Raw genomic sequence first — 18,242 nt, 5'->3', positions numbered from 1 at the left:
CAAGATGGCATGCATTTTGAATACCCCTTCCCCTAGTGTGCCCTCTCTTCTATCTCTCCACCCCCCCCTTCTCTTATCCCCTTCCCCTTCCATTTTCCTGTAGGGCAGGATAGACTTATGTACCCCATTTCCTGTATTTCTTATTTCCCAGTTACATGCGAAAACTTTTTTTTAAACATGTGTTTTTAAAACTTTGGGTTCTAAATTTTCTCCTTTCCTCCCTCCCCACCCACCCTCATTGAAAAGGCAAGCAACTCATAGGTTATACGTGTGCAGTTACGCAAAACACTTCCATACTAGACATGTGAAAAACTAACTCTATTTCCCTTAATCCTATCCTGCCCCCCATTTATTCTATTCTTGCTTTTGACCCTGTCCCTCCTCAGAAGTATTTCCCATTCTGCTCTCCTCTCTATCAGCCCCCTGCTCTCTTGTCCCCTTCTCCCCCTATTTTCCTGTAGGGTAAGACAGATTTCCATACCCAATTGAATGTGTATGTTATTCCCTCCTTAAGCCATATCCTATGAGAATAAGATTCACTCATTCCTTCTCATCTTCCCCTGTTTCCCCTCCACTGTAAGAGCCTTTTCTTTTCTGTTTTTTTGTTTTGTTTTGTTTTTGTGAGATAATTTACCCCATTCTACCTCTCCCTTTCTTCTCCTAGTATAATCCTTGAGGAGGAATTTCTTGACACGGAATGGTGGTGGGGAGAGTACTTTGGCCTTCCTTTCCCATTCCAATGACCAATGACCTCTGAACTTCAGAGGATTTGGATTTTTTCCTAAGCACTCCAGCAGTGTCTCTAGGACAGCAACGGCTTATGGGAAGTGCAATAACAATGACAAAGTACCAGCCTTGAGGGCCAAAGAGAATTAAACTCCAAGAAGAAAGGCAGATTCAAGGTTCTACAAGAATCCTAGCAAACAAGCTATATCATACCTAAGGGGGCTTGAGCAAAAAGATTTCCAGGAGCTGTGAATTACCCCTTTGTCTCAAATGCTTTCCAAGCTTGAGCCCAGTTTCTCCAAAACCCCCTCTGTCTGCATGGAAGAGTGGGTCACAGGCTTTTAGGAGGAATCTTTTGTATCAACTGTTCTTCCTGTATACCATCTTAATAAAGGCTAATTAAATCTGGTTGACTGATGGATATCAACCAATAATCAATGGGGAAGAGTGCCTTGGTGTTAAAGTAAGTTGGAGTTAAAGTAAGAGAAAAATGTTTCCTAATCCTTTGGGGCTACAAGGAAGGGAGACGCAGCAGCCTTATGACAGCATCTACAGAGCACGTGCTACGTGTGGAATTATGGCAGGTAATACAATAATCCATAGCTCATTACAAATGACTTTATGGTTGGATGGTTTAACAAACAATTATCATGACTCCATCAAACTTTTTTAGCTTTGGAAGCAATTAAAAAAAAAACTTCATTTGAATATAGTTAAGGGAGCCCGAGGGTGGAATATTAGACCTGGAGTCAGAAAGACTTGAGTTCAAATTCTGTTCAGATACTTATTTAGCTGTGTGACCTTGGGCAAGTCACTTAACCACACTTAGCCTCAGTTTCCAGATTTGTAAAATGATGATTAATAATAGCACCTACCCTTCTAGGGAGGATCAAATGAGATAATACATGTAAAATGCTTTGCAAACTTTAATCTTCCTAAGGGAGGGTTGTACTACTCAAGGATCTTCAAAGGCGCCTTTAGGATAGAAATACAAATTCCATGTTTGACATTTAAACCCCTGTAAATCTGGCTTTAACTTACTTTTCTCTACTGATCTCACATTTCTTGCCTTCATACAATCTCTGTGCCAGCCAGATTGGCCTGTTGTTCAGTCATTTTCAGTCGTGTCTGATACCTTATGACCTCTTCTGGAGTTTTCTTGGCCAAGATACTAGAGTGGTTTGCCATTTCCTTCTCTAGCTCATTTTACAGATGAGGAAACCGAGGCAAACAGGATTAAGTGACTTGCCCAGGGTCACAGAGCTAGTAAGTGTCTTAAGCTGGATTTGAAGTCAGTTCTTCCTGAGGCCAGGCCCAATGTTCTATCTGCTGTGCCAACTAACCACCCAATACATGGAATTCCTTCTCTTTAACTCTGCACATGTGGTTGTCGTGTACTCACTCCTCACCTCCACTTTTTAGCTTTCTTTTATACTTGGCTCCTGAGTCATCTTCTTTATGGGTCTTTTTCTAATCTTCCCCTTCTGCCTTCCAGTTGTTATGTGCTATCCCCCCTCATGAAATTATTTTGCGTTTATTTTATATATCTATGCATTTATGTAGTACTTTTTAAAGTTTTCGAAACAAACAAATATGGGAGGAAGGTGCTATCATTATATTCATTTTAGAGATAAGGAAACTAGGCAGATAGAGGTTATAAAGCTAGTTAGTGACTGAGACTAAATTTGAACTCAGGTCTGACTCCAGGTCCAGGACTCTATCCGATATACCACCTACTTGCGTCATCTATTTAATTATCTTTGGGTTTTTTTTTTTGCTTTTTGGTGAGGTAATCAGGGTTAAGTGACTTGCCCAGGGTCACACAGCTAGTAAGTGTCAAGTGTGTGGTCTGAGGCCACATTTGAACTCAGGTCTTCTGGACTCCAGCGCCGGTACTCTATCCACTGTGCCACCTAGCTGCCCCTATTTAATTATCTTTGTACATGTCTTTTCCCCTAGTAGAATTCAAAGTCCTTGAGGTTGGGGACTTCATTAGTGCCTTTGTCACCCTGCATCTAGTGCAGTCTTCATCTCTTCCCCTTCTTTTCAGCTCCCTCTTTGTTGTCTTACTTCATTGGAATCAATTAATCAGTAAACATGCAATAAATGTGTACTCTAAGGAGACTGTCCTTTCTGCTTGTTGTATTTGTATATCTTAGCAGTGCCCGGCACAAATAAGTGCTTAATAAATGCTTGTTGGCTTTGCATAGATACTTAATAAATACTAATCGACCTGCTGAACTAAAATCAAGAAAGGATAAAAAGAGGGCTCACATTTCAGTATACCACGTCTGAAGGTGGCATCTATCGTCAATATCCTCTCAGAAATTTGGGCTGTAACCTAAAGAGGCTAGACAGGCTTCTCTGGGAGGTCCTACTTACAGAAACAATCTGACTTCTTATATCTTGCAAATGATTTCGAAGTAGTTTCATGTCTTTGGATCCAGAAGCACCAGCATCCAGAACAAATAGCTTGTCAGAAATCTGAAGATCATTCCCAAATCTAAGAGAAAGGGGTAGTGGACAAATGGAGAGAAAAATCTATTTAAAAAAGAGACGGACATGATTTTGTTCAAGATCCCTTAAAGTGAAGTACAGTTATCCCTTCTACATCATAGGGGTTAGGGCGCATTGCTCCCTTGATCTGGAAAATCTGTGTAAAATGTTTTGGCCCTCCTTTCATACCAGAGAAGTCTGAATTTTTTCTTCTTCTTTTATGGGGTGGCTATATTTATGGTATTGAAAGATAAAATATGTTGATATTATACAATGCTACACATATAATCTTAGTATTTCTGAGTTTCTAAACTTTTTCTGTGTTGTCTGCTGGCCTTCACGTGTCATCTGTAGTTTCTGCAAACTCCCCCAAAATTCCCATTTAATTGCTTATGCTGACTTGCAATATACTGAAATAGTGATGGGGAAAGTCACAATGTGGAAGGGATAACTCTACTGCATAGCTGAAATGACTAAGGGGTGGATTTGATAAGCCCAGGATGGTCCTTTCAGCTCTGAATAAGATTTTTCTCCTTCTCTCACAGCCAGAGGGTGCTCAAGAATGTAAATTCTCAGAATGAATATATCAAATCTAAGCTCCAGGAGTTGTTCAAAGAAGGAGGAACACTTTGAAGAAACACCCTGACCCCTGCTCACACATACCCCCTGTGTTCTCTACCCAACAAGCATCATAGCTAAAAGTATAGATGAAGGGACTTGGTATGGTAGGACACACCTGCTTTTCCTGCAGTAGGAGAAGGCTGAGGCTGGTGTATCTTTTGTGCTTAGGAGTTCTGCAACTGCAGTGTGTTAAGCCAATTGGATGTCTGTACTTCATATGACAAGAATACGGTGAGCCCTAACAACAGGGACCACTAGGTTGCCTAAGAAAGGGCAAACCCAGCCAGGTAAAAAACAAAACAAAATAGAACAGGTGCTTCTGTGCCAGTCAGTAGTAGGACTGAGCTGGTGAGTGGTTGCTGCACTTTCAGCTTGGGGGATCTAGGGAGACAGCCGCCCTTTCCCCCTAAAAAGAAAGTCAACTAGAGGTGTTTTTGATTTTGTTTCTCACGTAAACAGTGTTTGCTTTAGAGCAAGTACGTATTTGAGTCTGTCTTGAAAATGTGGCTCCTTACCTGTTCTTAATTTCTTTCAGCAATGACATATCTTTATCATAACCAAACTCGCCTCCAGCGGGTCGGGGAACATTCATGATGTCAGCATGAGTGGCTACCAGGACTACTCGAAGTGGGTTTTTCAGCCTGCCTCCAAAAGCTGGTGGAGGGGGGAACAAAACAAAACAAAACTTTAGGAGAGAGACATTTCTTCCTTTCTCTCTTTCTTTTTTCCACATTCAGCTAAACCAGAGTTCATTTCATAAATAGGTAATGTCCGAGATCTTCCCAACTGTAGGTAGGTATAAACTAAGAAAACTTACAATTATGTCTGTGGAACTCAAAGATGGCAAACTGACTATCCTAATATTATCTACAAGGCCCTTTTCAAAATCTTGGCATCACCCTGGATATGGCGGTAACATGGATGGATCTAATTCTGATAGCTACTGTTTCCCATGACTAATCCAATAAGAAGGTTTTATTTCAAGAAATGCTATTCTTTTGTATACTAGATAAAAGAAAAGGCCTATCTAACAAATCACCAACCAGTATCTATCTACCTTTTGGGAGGAGATGTAACCACCAATGATGACTCCTTTTAAAAGATCTATGAAAAGTTCTTTGGATACCCCATAGTACTACAGAAATGACAATGATGATAGATGGTCCACAACATTCATACATTGGTATGAATGTAACTGTACAGTACTTACACAAACAATGAACTCTCACTTAGGGGAGAGTTTAAGTAGGAAAGCCTGGAAGATACCATGAAAAAGAATGAGAAAGAGAAAGACACAATATGGCAATATGAATGAGATCATAATACTAAACATACATTTTAAAAATTTAAACCTACTGTAGCTTTTTAAACTTATAGATTTTCTTACTATTTTCCTGCAAGAATGGGATTTACATAGATTTTACTGGTGAAGAATGGCTCTCCCATTAGATGAAGAAACAAAAGGGATTTTTATTACAATTCATTCCCTCTCCTCAGTAACAACATTCAGATGATCTGTTTTTGTTAAATTGGCCACTGCTCTCAAACTTGTTTGCCTTTTAATTTTTCTATGACAGAATTTAAGAAAGAAGGATGACTCACTTTTGGAATTTTGTATTTATTAGATAGGCTGGAGAATGTGGTAATCCTTAGGCTCTATCTGGCCTGTAATTTAATTCCACTTAGATACTGAGATAAATACTAAATGCTAAAAGAAAGCACCTCGCAAATCTTAAAATTCTAAATAAATGAGTAGTGATATTATGATACAGATCACTCTAAACATGTAGTATGAAAGGAAAAACCTTCAGAGGTAATATCCTAAATAGCCATAAGATGGAGATGTTACTCCATAAATTTCTCCATGTAGTTGTTTCTGTCTTCTAGCATGTCTGCATATATGTATCCCTACTCATCTTTATGCTATTTTTGTGTTTCTTTGTCTATCTCTTTTTTCTCCTCTATTAGTGAAACTGATATTTACTTTTAAAATTTGTTATATTTCCTATACAGTGTTTTATGTCCTCAGTTCTAAATTTATAAAGAAGATGAAGAAAAATGAAATAAAATAGATTTAAAAAATTTATATAGCCCCCTTTTCCTGTTGGGTCAATAGATCTTGACAGAAGATTCTTTATCCCTACTTGAAAACACTAACTAGGTCACAACACTCCACATACACATTTCATTATTTTACAGAAGAGAAATTCTGAAATGGAGCATTGCCCCCTGGTGGTAGGAAATACAACTGCTCTAGCTCATAAAGTGTGGGGTCTGATATTGGCAGCAAAGGCTGTGAGGTGGTGCAGTGGCGAGAGCACCAGGCTTGGAATCAGGAATACTCTTCTTCCTGAGGTCAAATCTGGCCCCTGACACGAACTGTGTGAACCTGGGCAAGCCTCAGTTTCTTCATCTGTAAAATGAGCTAGAAAAGGAAATGGCAAACCAGTCCAGTATCTTTGCCAAGAAAACCCAAATAGGGTCGCATAGAGTCGAACATGACAGAACAATAAAAAATTGGCAGCAAGGATTACTTTTAGTACTGCTGCCTGGCTTCCTATGGTTCCAATGGATTTTCTCCTTTGAGAAATATTGGAGTATACCTTAACGCAGGCTTTTTGATTTCTACAAAACAGAAGCAATAGCTCCAAGTTACAAAAGTTGACTAACTAATATGGTCCAAGTGACAGTGAGAAATGGCCAGTTATTAATTTAAGGTTTGAGAGAAGAGGTTTAAAAAAGAATAAATAATAAATCCCACAAGTGTATTGCTTTTTAGCCAATTAAGAGAACAAAAATGTTTTATCAGATATTCAGCACAAAAAATGTACCTGAGATTAGAAAGGCTGAACATAGAAACAGGTACAGAAATACATAACTTCTCAGCTCAAACCACCGGCATCATTCAAGAAATGCTACCTGTATGCGAAATGCCTTTAGGAATCATGAGCGGTAGGAGACACACATGGGAAAAGAAATTCAACATCAAAGAGGAAACCACAACATTCTTATCAAAGAAATATTCACACACACAACTGTTTCCTATGGCTTACCTATGGGTTCTTCAACAGGGACAAGGGACTTTAAGAAACTAAGCCAGAAAATCACTTGATTTAGCTGGCTCTCGTAAGGTTCTTCAAGGCTGAAAAGCACTATGTGAATCGAAGTGGGATCATTTGCTGCAAAATAGTCATAGCAGCAGAAATAAACAGGATTCCCAGAGAACTCCCACACGCTGAAATCACCAACTCCTGCAGAGAGAGAAATAAGGTCTATTGTGTGTCTTCAAACAGCAAAATGACCTAGGAGACTAGAATTTGAGGCGGCATTTATTTATTTATTTACCTAAATAGCAATTCCAAGCATGTAAAATCATAGAAATTATTAACATTAATAAATATCAATGCCAGGCCACTAATGTAGGCATATTTACGCTTGCATGTACATCTACCTGTAATTCATATGTAAGTTACACGCCTAACAAAGCAATTTAAAATTAATATTAAGGTCCATTCTGATACTCTATTGTGGCATAGAAGAGAACTCACATGAGAGGTTCCGGTAATGAAGCATAGTCTCTGGCTATTTCTTTCAAGCAGAAAAGGTTTTAAATATGAATCTGTTGATGGACAGCATGGGTGCTGGCCACAGATAGGTGTAATTAACTTTGGAGCAACTCATCCCTGGAGGGCTGGTTATGATTAATTTTTTGGCCTTATTAATTTCTGAAACAGTCATTAAACATGTAGAAGGGTTATGATCTGTGCTGGTTGAGGGTACGCATACTAATGAAACGATGGATCATTTTAGGCACTGAAGAAATAGGTGATAGAGAGGTTGACTTGGGTTCAGGAAGATCTGAGTTCAAATCCTGTGTCAGTTACTACCTGTGTGACCCTGGGCAAGTTATCTTCAGCGTCCTAATTTGTAAGATGGGTATCTATTTCCCAGGGTTGTTACTAGGATCAAATGCATATAAACTACTTTGCATACTGCATAATGCTACATAAATGTTAGCTGCTATTAACATATCAACATGTACATATAATAACCTATATTTATATAATGCTTTAAGGTTAGTAAAGTGCTTTCCTCACAACAACCCTATGAAGTAGGTGATACAAACATTATTATGATTCCCATGTTATTGAATAAAGAAACTGAACCCCAAGGAGGTCAAATGACCTTCCTAATGATTTTACAGGGCAGCCAGTGCTTAGTGCAGTGAATAGAGTGCCAGGAGTGGAATTGGGAAGACTCATCTTCCTGAGTTCAAATCCGGCCTCAGACATCCATTAGCTGTGTGACCCTGGGCAAGTCACTGAACCCTGTTTGCCTCAGATTTCTCATTTGTCAAATGATCTGGAGAAGGAAATGGCAAACCACCCTGGTATCTTTGCCCAAAAAACCCCAACAAAACCCAAATGGAGTCACAGAGAACTGGGCATGACTGAAAAATGACTTAACAACAACAACAAATGTTTTTATAGATACTAAAGTGTGGAACCCATAATTTAAACTCAAGCTTAGTATGACGAGTATTTCATCTACTACAATATGTGATGTATACCTCTTTCCAGCCCTTGGTTTGGTCCTGATAGAACACGGGTAGGTAAAGAATTGCTTTTTTATTGAATTTCAGGACAGAGTCAATAGTCAGTGGTATCAGGCCGCTAAGGAAATGCAGAATGGTAGACAGAGGGCTGAACCTGAAATATAGGATGACCTGGGTTTGGGTCCTGTCTCAGGCATTAGTCGCGGTACCCAGGGTAAATCAGTTAATCTCTGAGCCTTGGATTCCTCATCTGAGGATAAAATTAGGACTCACTTCACTGGATTGTAGTGAGGATCAAATGTAGAGTGTAACAAGCAAACCTTGTTCTAAAGGATGATCATTCAACTGGTGATTTCTGCCAGTGTAGATACTCTCTCCACTGGGTCCTTTACCAGGCTTTTCCCCCTAGACTTAGTCCATAGTCTCAACTGCATTCTTTTGCCTTTTCACCTATTGCTAACAAGTATAGTAACATTTGGGAATCTCTCTCTGTAGCAGATTAAAATTTAGAAATAAATCCTCTTTTAAAAGAAAAGTCAAGGGGCAGCTAGGTGGCGCAGTGAGTAGAGCTCTGGCCTTGGAGTCAGGAGGACCTGAGTTCAAATCCTGCCTCAGAACTTAACACCTGCTAGCTGTGTGACCCTGGGCAAGTCACTTAACCCCAATCACCAAATAAAAAAAAAATCAAGGGGCTCAGTACCCGTTAGGAAAGAATAGCTCCACTTCAAAGGAAGCACAAATGGAACATACCATTCAGATAGGCATTCTGGATGTCAATCGCTTTGGTTGACTGGTCATCGGCCGAGCAGTGCGAATGGTGGGAAGGAGACACAAACACTTCAAGCATCCCTTTGGTGAGGCCTGGCTCAAACATCATGCTACGACTCCTCACGCTTACATTTTCACAGCCAGGGTACAGGTTATTGATGCTCACTGATACTAGGGCACATAAGGAAAAAAGGAGGTTAGTCACTTAACACACAAGAGCAGGAGGGCATTTTGTTGGACTGAACCAGATCTTTTAAAGGAGATGCTGTAAACTTTAATTAATATCTATGGTGTATGAAAAGAAAAAAAAAGATACCAACATCCACATCTGTAAAACTGACGTCAGGTTAGATGTTCTCCAAGTTCCCTTCTGGCTTGGAATTCTGTTACCTTAGAGAAAGATTCTTTTATTCTTTCCCCTGGGCAACCTTGTGGATGATTGGCTTCCTAAAAGGATACTAAAATAGCACTGTCTTAAGAGGAACTCCCAAAGGGAAGCAATAAGGAGAAACCAGTTAAATGCCAAGGGCAGTTTTGGGTATTAGAAAAAGAATAAAGGGGATAAGGTATAGAGTTAGAATATTAGATCCGGATGCAACACTAGAGGTTATTTCAGCCCCCTCATTCAACAGATAAGGGAACTGAGACATATTAGAGAGTGCCTTGTTCAAGGCCTCAGGGCTAGTTAGTAGTAGGGCTAGGATTAGAATCCCTGGTCCCCTTGTATCTGCATAAAATAATTCCCTTCTAGTGTGAGGTGGTGGGCCATAGTCAAGGCTGCAGGGAGAAGAGGACTAGGAATCTTTGTGTGTTTCCTGTACACTTAATCCTGGAGTACTTACATTAGTGACTCCAGTAAAAAAAAAAGTTAAACTTTATTTGTTGAAAGAAGAATATCCAATTTTAATGGAGTCACTAATGTAAGTACTCCAGGATTAAGTTAGAACCTATACAGTTCTCTTTCTCATCACAGAAGTAAATGGGACAGATGGCAAAGGTGATGGCAGGGAGATGGGAAAAGGGAGTTTCAGCAGCCCTTTTCCTTCCTATGATACTTTGGGAAAGTCTAATTGGGTCTTAGCTTCTTCATCTTTAAGAAAAGATATTATTACCTGCCTAGGGTAGTGGTTTAAAGGGAAGATTACATGTATGAAATTATATGTATATATACACATACATATAGGTATATGTATGAATATACAACAGGTCTGTTGTATATGTATACACACATATATGTGTATGTATATACATGTATATATATATATATGTATTTGTGTGTTCCTACACACATATATGCTTTAGGCCTTTGCTTGATTTTATAAATCTCTCTTATCACAGTACTAGACATCTCTGAGCAAAGTTTGGATGACCCCTTGTTGGGTATTCTGTAGAGGGGATCTTTGCTCAGTTGTAGTTGGTACTAGATGGCTTCTGTAGTCCCTTCCAACTCTGAGATTCTGTGATCCTGTGATATGTTTTGATTCTGCTTTCTTTGCTTCATCACATCACAGGATTCTTTCCCTGTTTCTCTGTATTGTGTATATCTGTAGAAACAGGCTGGTCCCCTGGTAATTTAGGACCAAATCTGGGATGAATTTTTATACTTGGAATCTGCCTGACAGATAACAAAAGGAAATGTACTTAGTCATTGCAAGGGAAGGGGATAGTCATCCAGGCTAAAGCACTGCTAAGGCTGAACACAGCTTCCTAGTTTTGGTCATATTACTGATCTTGGGTCTTGAAAACCTCAGGGAGGGACTTCAGCCCCTCACCTTCTAACTATTTTGTACCCAAGAGACAAGAAAGCCCTATCAGAGACCTGAAATGATTTCCTTAGTTTAACTTCCTAATTTAAGGTGCAGTTTTAATACCTTTTAAAGAAAAACTAGCCTAACTTCATGAGAGAGAGGGGCTTAGTAATATTACTTCTATGATATCTGTCAATAGCATATGGTGAAACTACATTATATAACACTATTATACTACAAGTTTATCAACCATTTCCCAATCACTGTATACGGAGGCTGATGCTCAGTGATATTAGATTTAAATTATTTTAGGAATAGGTTTACTCCCATTGACTTTCTCCTTGCCATACAACCTAAGGCAATGCTCCTAGAAGCCTGGGCTTCCCTTTCTTCCCAAGTATGTCTTTCCTAAGTATGTATGCTATGACCCTTCCATGCTACTGGAACTGTAAGGGACATTTCTTAACTCTTCTAATCACTGGTCAATATATTCCTACCAAAATCACACAGTAGCTTAGAAATATGGAATAAAATCTTTAGTACAATTCCAAACTACTTCAAATCATACTAGAAAATTCAGTAAACCGTACAAACCTCTTGATCTGGGGATATCATTACTAGGCACATATACCAAGGAGATCATACATAAAAGGTATGGTGCTTTTCATAATAAAAAAAAAATTTATATGAACACTTTGTTGTGACAAAGAAGTAAAATGAAAATGGGTTTCCATTAAAACAAACTGTGGTATATGAATGTACCAAAATATTACTACACCATAATAATGAACTAACACGAAGAATTCAGATGATCTTGGGAAGACTACTTACATGAAGTGATACAGAGTGAAGGAAGTAAAATCAGACAGCAATTTACATGGTGACTACAAAATATAAAGAAAAACATCATTGAAATGATGCGGTTTAGGGGTGCAGGTATCTCAAAATACCAAGGTTCAGGGCGGAGTTATCTGGAAAGGATTCCCGGACTCAAGCAATCCTCTAGTCAAGTGGCAAAAAGTTTATTAGAATGCCAATAAAGCGAGCAGAGCTCTTTAGGGAACTTGCAACTTAATGGGGGTGATGCTAAAGCTAATATAGGAAAAGTTCAGTGAGTGGTGTATGCCACGTATATGGTAACTCTGGGAATCAGTACATGATAGTTCTGCTGGTACAAGCTAGTCCTGTTCATACAAGGGAAAGTCTACAGAGATCAGCTTTTTCTTGTGACAGGGAGAGATAGTTTGCCTCTCTGTTGAATTATTGCCAGAGATAGGGTCTTTGGGCTGGGGAGAGATGTGATCCGAGGGCTTGCGTCCAAGCATCCCAACAGAAAGACTTCAGAACCCTGACTGATGCACTGACCACTCATGAGGACTGATGTGGAAGCATGCCTCTCATTTCACAAAGAATGGGTAAATGATAGGTACGGAATGAGACACATTTTCAGATGTGGCCAATGTGTTGAACTGTTTTGCTCAACTGTACTTTTTTGTTGTTGTTGTTGTTACAAAGGAGGATTTTATTTAGGAGTCATTGGTAAGTGACATCAATTTTTTAAAGAGTATCACCATTTAAAACAGAAATGTGGCAGTAATTAATGAGGAAATTTAATTAATGCTTTGGCTTCTCATTACAACGTGTGAGGTATGTGTAAAAGGTATTGTTATACTCATTTTACAAATAAGGAACCTGAAACAGATAGATAAGAGAATGAGTAGCTGGGTTTGGCCACATACTTGGGTTGGTCACACAGCTGAGGCACTAATGGTTAAATCACATGTACCTTTCTTGCTAACTCCCTCAGGCAACTGTCTAATTACAAAGTCAGATTAAAAACAAGCCTTGATTAGGTTGCAGTTCTTAAAATGTATTTTGGGTTGTTTTTTTCTCTTGATCTGCCAAAACTTTCACACCACTTTACATTGGCATATTGCCCTTAGAGTAGGGGAGGGGTGGTGAAGGAAGAGTCCAACCACTTGGCTTTAAGTCAACATGATACCCATCTTTAAGACATGATTTCCTTATTGGTTTAGGTCCTCTACCAGGGAACCCACAAGAGCTTCTTGGATTACTGATTTATTTTTCTTCTTATTGCTTTAAAACTAGGATTTCTATGTTTGTTTTTCTCTCTTGCAGCCTCCCCTCCCAACCAGGGATAGTGGACAATTTTGGCACTTCCTTCATAGGCTAAACCAACCCTATCCTGACATTTCTTTTCTGTTGATTAGCATTAAGAACAGAATTGCCTGAACTAGGTGAGAGAATAAGGGAATATGTTTTAGTAAAGTTTCCATGCTTGCTCATCTTTAAGATGAAAAACCAATGTACTTTATCAATTAGTCAGTAAGTCAGTCAATCAACAAGCATTTATAAGTGCTTAATATGTGCCAGGCCCTGTGGTAACTACACACTGGGGATGCAAAGAAAGGCAAAAACACTCTCCCTGCCTTAAAGGGAGCTCACATCCTAATGGAAGAGACAACTAGGTTCATAGAAGAAATGTACAGAAGTAAAGTATCAGAGGGAAGGCACTGACACTGGTGGTGGTGGGGAAGGAAGAAAGGAACAGATGGACTGTGAAAGACTTCTGGTAGAAAGTGGGGTTTGAGCTGAGTCTCAGAGAAAGTCAGAGAAGCCAAGAGGTGGAGGTGAGGAGGCAGAGCAACTCAGACACAGGGGATAGTTGGCATATAGGTACAGAGTGGAAAGATGGAGTATTGTCCATCTCCAGTAAGGAGGCCAATGTAGTTGGAACAGAGAATATATGGAGGACAGTAAAGTATAAGAATGCAAAAGTAGGAAGTGTCCAAGTCATGAAAAGCCTCAAGTGTCACACAGAGCACTGGAGATTAAGTAGCATGGGGGGTGTGTGTATGTAATATTGTCAGACCTCTGCTGTAGGTAAATCACTTTGTCAGATGAATGCAGGATGGACTGGAGTGGGGAGACACTTAAGGCAGGCTATTGTAATAGTCCAGATGAAAGATAATGAGGACCCAAACTGAGGTGATGACAGTCTGAGTGGAAAGAAGAGGGCATATACCAGGGACACTGCGATGGTGGAAACAAAATTTGACAAAATGTTGGATACGTGGGGTGTGAGTGAGAAGTTGAGGAGGACACAGGTTGTGAACCTGGGTTACTGGTAACATGGTGATGCCTTCAACAATAATAGGAAAGTTGGGAAGAGGGGAGGATTGGGGGTAAAGATGAGTTCTGTTTTGGACATGGTGATTTTGAGATTCCTTTAGGACAGCTCATTTGAGAAGTCCAAATAACTAGTGGTGATACAGTGCTGGACTTCAGAAGCAAGACTAGGGCTGGATATATAGATTTTAGAATCATCTTCATAAAGATGATAAATGAATTCCACAGTGAGGGAATTGAGGGGATTAGGATAGCAAGTGGTTAACTGTGGGGACTGAGTAAACCACAATGACTCCATCTTGTGACTCAATTCTGGAGCTAGATCAGTTCCCTTTCTATTCAATTATGGGTGTAGTTGAAATTCTGTCCTGTGAGAAAACTATTCAGTTGTGGGGAACTGGGAGAAAACTTTATTGTATTGTTTGAACCTAGTCTTGCATGGCTGGGAAGCTGGACCACCTCCACCTGCTTTTTAGAGCCCCTTAACTAAGGACCTAGGTTATTCTGACCAGAAACTCAGTCAGATCCAAAGACTAATGCAAGGAGTTTCCTCATAATTGATACATCTCAATACATCTCAATCAGTTATTGTTACCATGTTCCTTTGATTACTTACAGACACTTTGGGGTGGTGGTGGAGCAGAACAATTCTTTTTCTGAATTTAAGGAATTATACCTGTTTACTCTCTGCCTCCCAACTGGCAAAATCTCTAATCTTTCTTCCAATTAGAAATCAGATTACCTAATGTTGTATTGTTTCCTTTTAATTAATTGGGCTTATTTAATTATTTTTAATAATTTTTGTCTCCCTCTGTATTCATGGTACAGGCTTAAGCTGAGGAGGTCTATTCTTGATTTTTTTAGGTAACTGGCATGCATTGCTCAATAAATTGATATGCTTGGATGATCAAACCTTTGTTTCCTCAGTCATTTTACTTTTCATCTTCCACAACAGGAACTGATGAGATCACCAAGTGAAATAGTATAGAAGGAAAAAGAGAAGAAGGTCCAGTACCTAGCATGGCGGACACTCACATAATTCACAGGCACGACATGGATGAAGGTCAACCGAAGGAGACTGAGAGAGACTAGTCAGACAAGTAGGAGGAGAACCAGGAGAGAACAGTGTCATAAAAACCTAAAGAGGAAAGAATATTCACAGAAGGGGTGATTGACAGTGGCTACAGAGAAGTCAAGAAGGATGATATTTGAAAAAAGGTCATTAAATCTGGCAATTAAGATATCAATAACTAAAACTTTGGAGAAAGCTGTTTTAGTAGACTGAGGTCAGAAGCCAGATAGCAGAGTGTTTAGAAGCAAATGAGAGGAAAAAAAATGGAGGCACCCAGTGCTGGCAGCTTTCTCAAGAAGGTTATCCATTAAGGAGAAAAGAAAAATAGGGCAAAAGCTAGCATGAGTGGTTGGATAATGTTTTTTTTGTTCTTTTTTTTTTTTGCTGCTGTTGTTTTCATTTGGGAGAAGACATGGGCACAAGTACAGGCAGCAGAGATGGTGGAAAGATGGAAGATAACACAGACAGTGGAGTTAATAGTGGGGACAATCTGCTGGAGAAGATTGGGGCAGATGGGACCAAGGGTGCAATTGAAGACTTTGCCTTAGCAAAGAGAAGGGTCTCCTCATCAGAGACGGGAGAGAAGAGATTGTAAGGATAGTGAGTGATATAAGATGAGAAAGGAAGAACAGGGGGGGCTTTCAACAAATAGCTTCAGGTTTTTTTTGGTGAAGTATGAGGCAAGGTTCTTGATGATAGGGTGTGACAGAAAACTTGAAGAGGGATGAAAATGTCTGGATTAGGTGTTGTTGGTATGTGAGACAGTCAATGGATCAGAAAGGTGTAAAAGGATTGCCTTGCTAGCCCAGTTGAGATCATATAGAAAATCTGTAGTGGACCAATTAGTTTCATGATTTTCTTGAGCTCCATTTAGTAGTATGTGAATCAGAAGAACAAAGGAAGCTGATGGTGGAGGTGATTCAGGGTTGGGGTTTGGCAAATCATGATCAGTGACAGGACAAGAAGTCAAGGAATTCGTAAATAGTGTATTGAGAATTGAATTGGGTAACAGAGTGGAGAGAGAAACAGTCAAAACAGGGTAAGGTAAGAACCTAAGAAAACATTGAGAAGACAATGGACTGGAGGTCTTGATGAGGGGGAAGAATGGTTTTAGGAGGGGGTGAGGCATCAGGAGATACAGAATTATACAAAGTTATGATCAGATAGCGCAATATCAGCATTTTAAAGGAAATGGAACACACGCATAATGGTAAGATCCAGTGTGTAACTGTGTAAATATGTGGCTGAGGCAGAGTAAGGAATAAGTGATGGGAACTGAGTAGAATTAGGAACTTGGAAGTTGGGGGATTGAGAGAGCAGCAGAATTGTACACTGAAGTCGCCTACTATGAGGTGAACTGAAATTCTATGAACGATGTACTGAATTGATTGAAGAAGGAAGAAGAGTGTCCTATGGGTCAACACATAACAGCATGTACCTTAATGGAAAATGTAGTTGAATGATGGTAGTAGAGGGAGAGCCTAGAGGTGACCACAAGGAATAAGGAATATTCTAACTCCCCAACCATGAGCTACAGTAGGGTTTGAGTGGGTAGGTGGCATATGAGTAAAAGCACAACAATACTGGAAAGTGTGGTCAAGTATGCAGTGTCATCAGAAAGGTGCCAGATTTCAGTGAGCACTAGAAGACAGAAGGAATGAGAAAGGAAAAGGTTTAGGATGAAAGGAAGTTTGTTAATTATGGATCAGGCATTCCAGATTGCACAGTATAAGTGATAGACAGATCTCGAGTGAGACACTGAATATGAGGCAACTCTGAAAGCTTACAAATAATTCAATCAAATGCAACTTAAGAATACAAATACTCTGCTTTCTTATCAACTCTTCCCTTGGCGGGGGGGGGGGGAGGGAACTAACCAACAAGAAGGCATGAAGTAGAAATGTAAAGACTGGCTAGACATTCTCATCCATGGATTGGCAGAAAGGAAAAAGTGGAGGAACCTTCTCAGAAAGGCTATTTATTCCTGAGTGTTCAAGATATCTTGAGGTGGATCCCTTAGTTTACTGTACAGTTTCTCCTAAAAGAATTTAGACACCATTAGACTTTATGACCGGGCTGTATTTAGACACCTCCTGAAGGGGCTCATTACCTTGTATATGGTACTCACTGATAAACTAGAACTTCTGAGTCATATTTTGTAAAGAACCTACTTAAAGGACATCATCTCAGGCAGACATCTAAAATTAGAAGGCACAAAGGGCTAATGCGATTCATTCTTTTGAGAGGGAAGTAGTTGAAGAGAGATCTACACATACGCATACCCCTGACCTTAAGGCCCCACCTCAGCTGTAATCTGGAGGCAGGTTCTGGCTGGCTCAGAGGCTCACTGATTGATATATCTTCAATCATTAAGTGAGCACACAGGGCAAAACCTGATAATAAGATTGTATTTTTCAGGCTAACACTTGGAACTTTTATTCTTTCAGATTAAGGTTTTGATATGTATCAGTGGAAGGGTCTGTCACCAGTTCAGCCTCATGAAAAAGAAGTTGGAGGGGTTGTTTGCCTTAGTTTATTTCTTTTGCCACCCCCACCCCTTTAAATCACAATTTTTTGAGGGAGTGGTAGTAGAGAGAACTCTTGTGCAATGCGGGGGGAAAAAAGAGCCCTAGGGTGAGAAAAAGGAGACCTGGGTTTCAATCCTAGCACTCCCACAGACTTGCTGTTTGTTCTTGGGGGAGTATATATATACATATATTTTTGGACCTTAGCTTTCTCATTTGCAAAAAAGCGTATAACTAAGGGTATGCTGGAGCCCATTGCATTTACACCTCAGAAGTCAGCAAATACTACAAATCAGGGCTTCTTTTATTGCTCTGTTGATTGGATAGTGATAGAAGACATGTTAATAATGAAGATAAAAATTAATTAAAAATATGTAATGGATACACTAAAAAAACAATTTCCAGTGAATTATTATTATATATTCACCAGCACATCATTGGGAATAATATTTAAACCACGCTACTGGTTTGTTGTGATGAAAGCACTTTGTAAATCATAAAGTGCTATAAAAATATAAACTATTTTCTGTATTTCATTATTAATTTTATTCCTGGCAAGATATGAGAATCTCCTATAATAC

The 18,242-nt window shown here is 39.5% G+C and overlaps 1 protein-coding gene across 7 annotated transcripts in view; it reads right to left on the bottom strand.

The window, feature by feature from the left end:
* The window catches only part of DAPK1 (death associated protein kinase 1), a 262,491-nt gene that overhangs the window by 8,495 nt on the left and 235,754 nt on the right, over positions 1-18,242 (bottom strand). For all 7 annotated transcript variants that reach the window (XM_020971675.2, XM_020971677.2, XM_020971674.2 and 4 more), the window contains 4 exons: positions 9,149-9,337; positions 6,897-7,094; positions 4,359-4,497; positions 3,109-3,229 (listed from right to left, as the gene is read on the bottom strand). In XM_020971675.2, coding sequence (XP_020827334.1) covers positions 3,109-3,229; positions 4,359-4,497; positions 6,897-7,094; positions 9,149-9,337 — 647 coding nt within the window. The remainder of the gene's footprint in view (positions 1-3,108; positions 3,230-4,358; positions 4,498-6,896; positions 7,095-9,148; positions 9,338-18,242) is intronic.

This window comes from Phascolarctos cinereus, unplaced genomic scaffold (assembly GCF_003287225.1).
Source record: "Phascolarctos cinereus isolate Bilbo 61053 unplaced genomic scaffold, phaCin_HiC Scaffold_4;HRSCAF=312, whole genome shotgun sequence".
In the NCBI taxonomy this organism is placed as follows: Eukaryota; Metazoa; Chordata; class Mammalia; order Diprotodontia; family Phascolarctidae; genus Phascolarctos; species Phascolarctos cinereus.
This window is presented reverse-complemented; position numbering and strand designations above follow the sequence as displayed.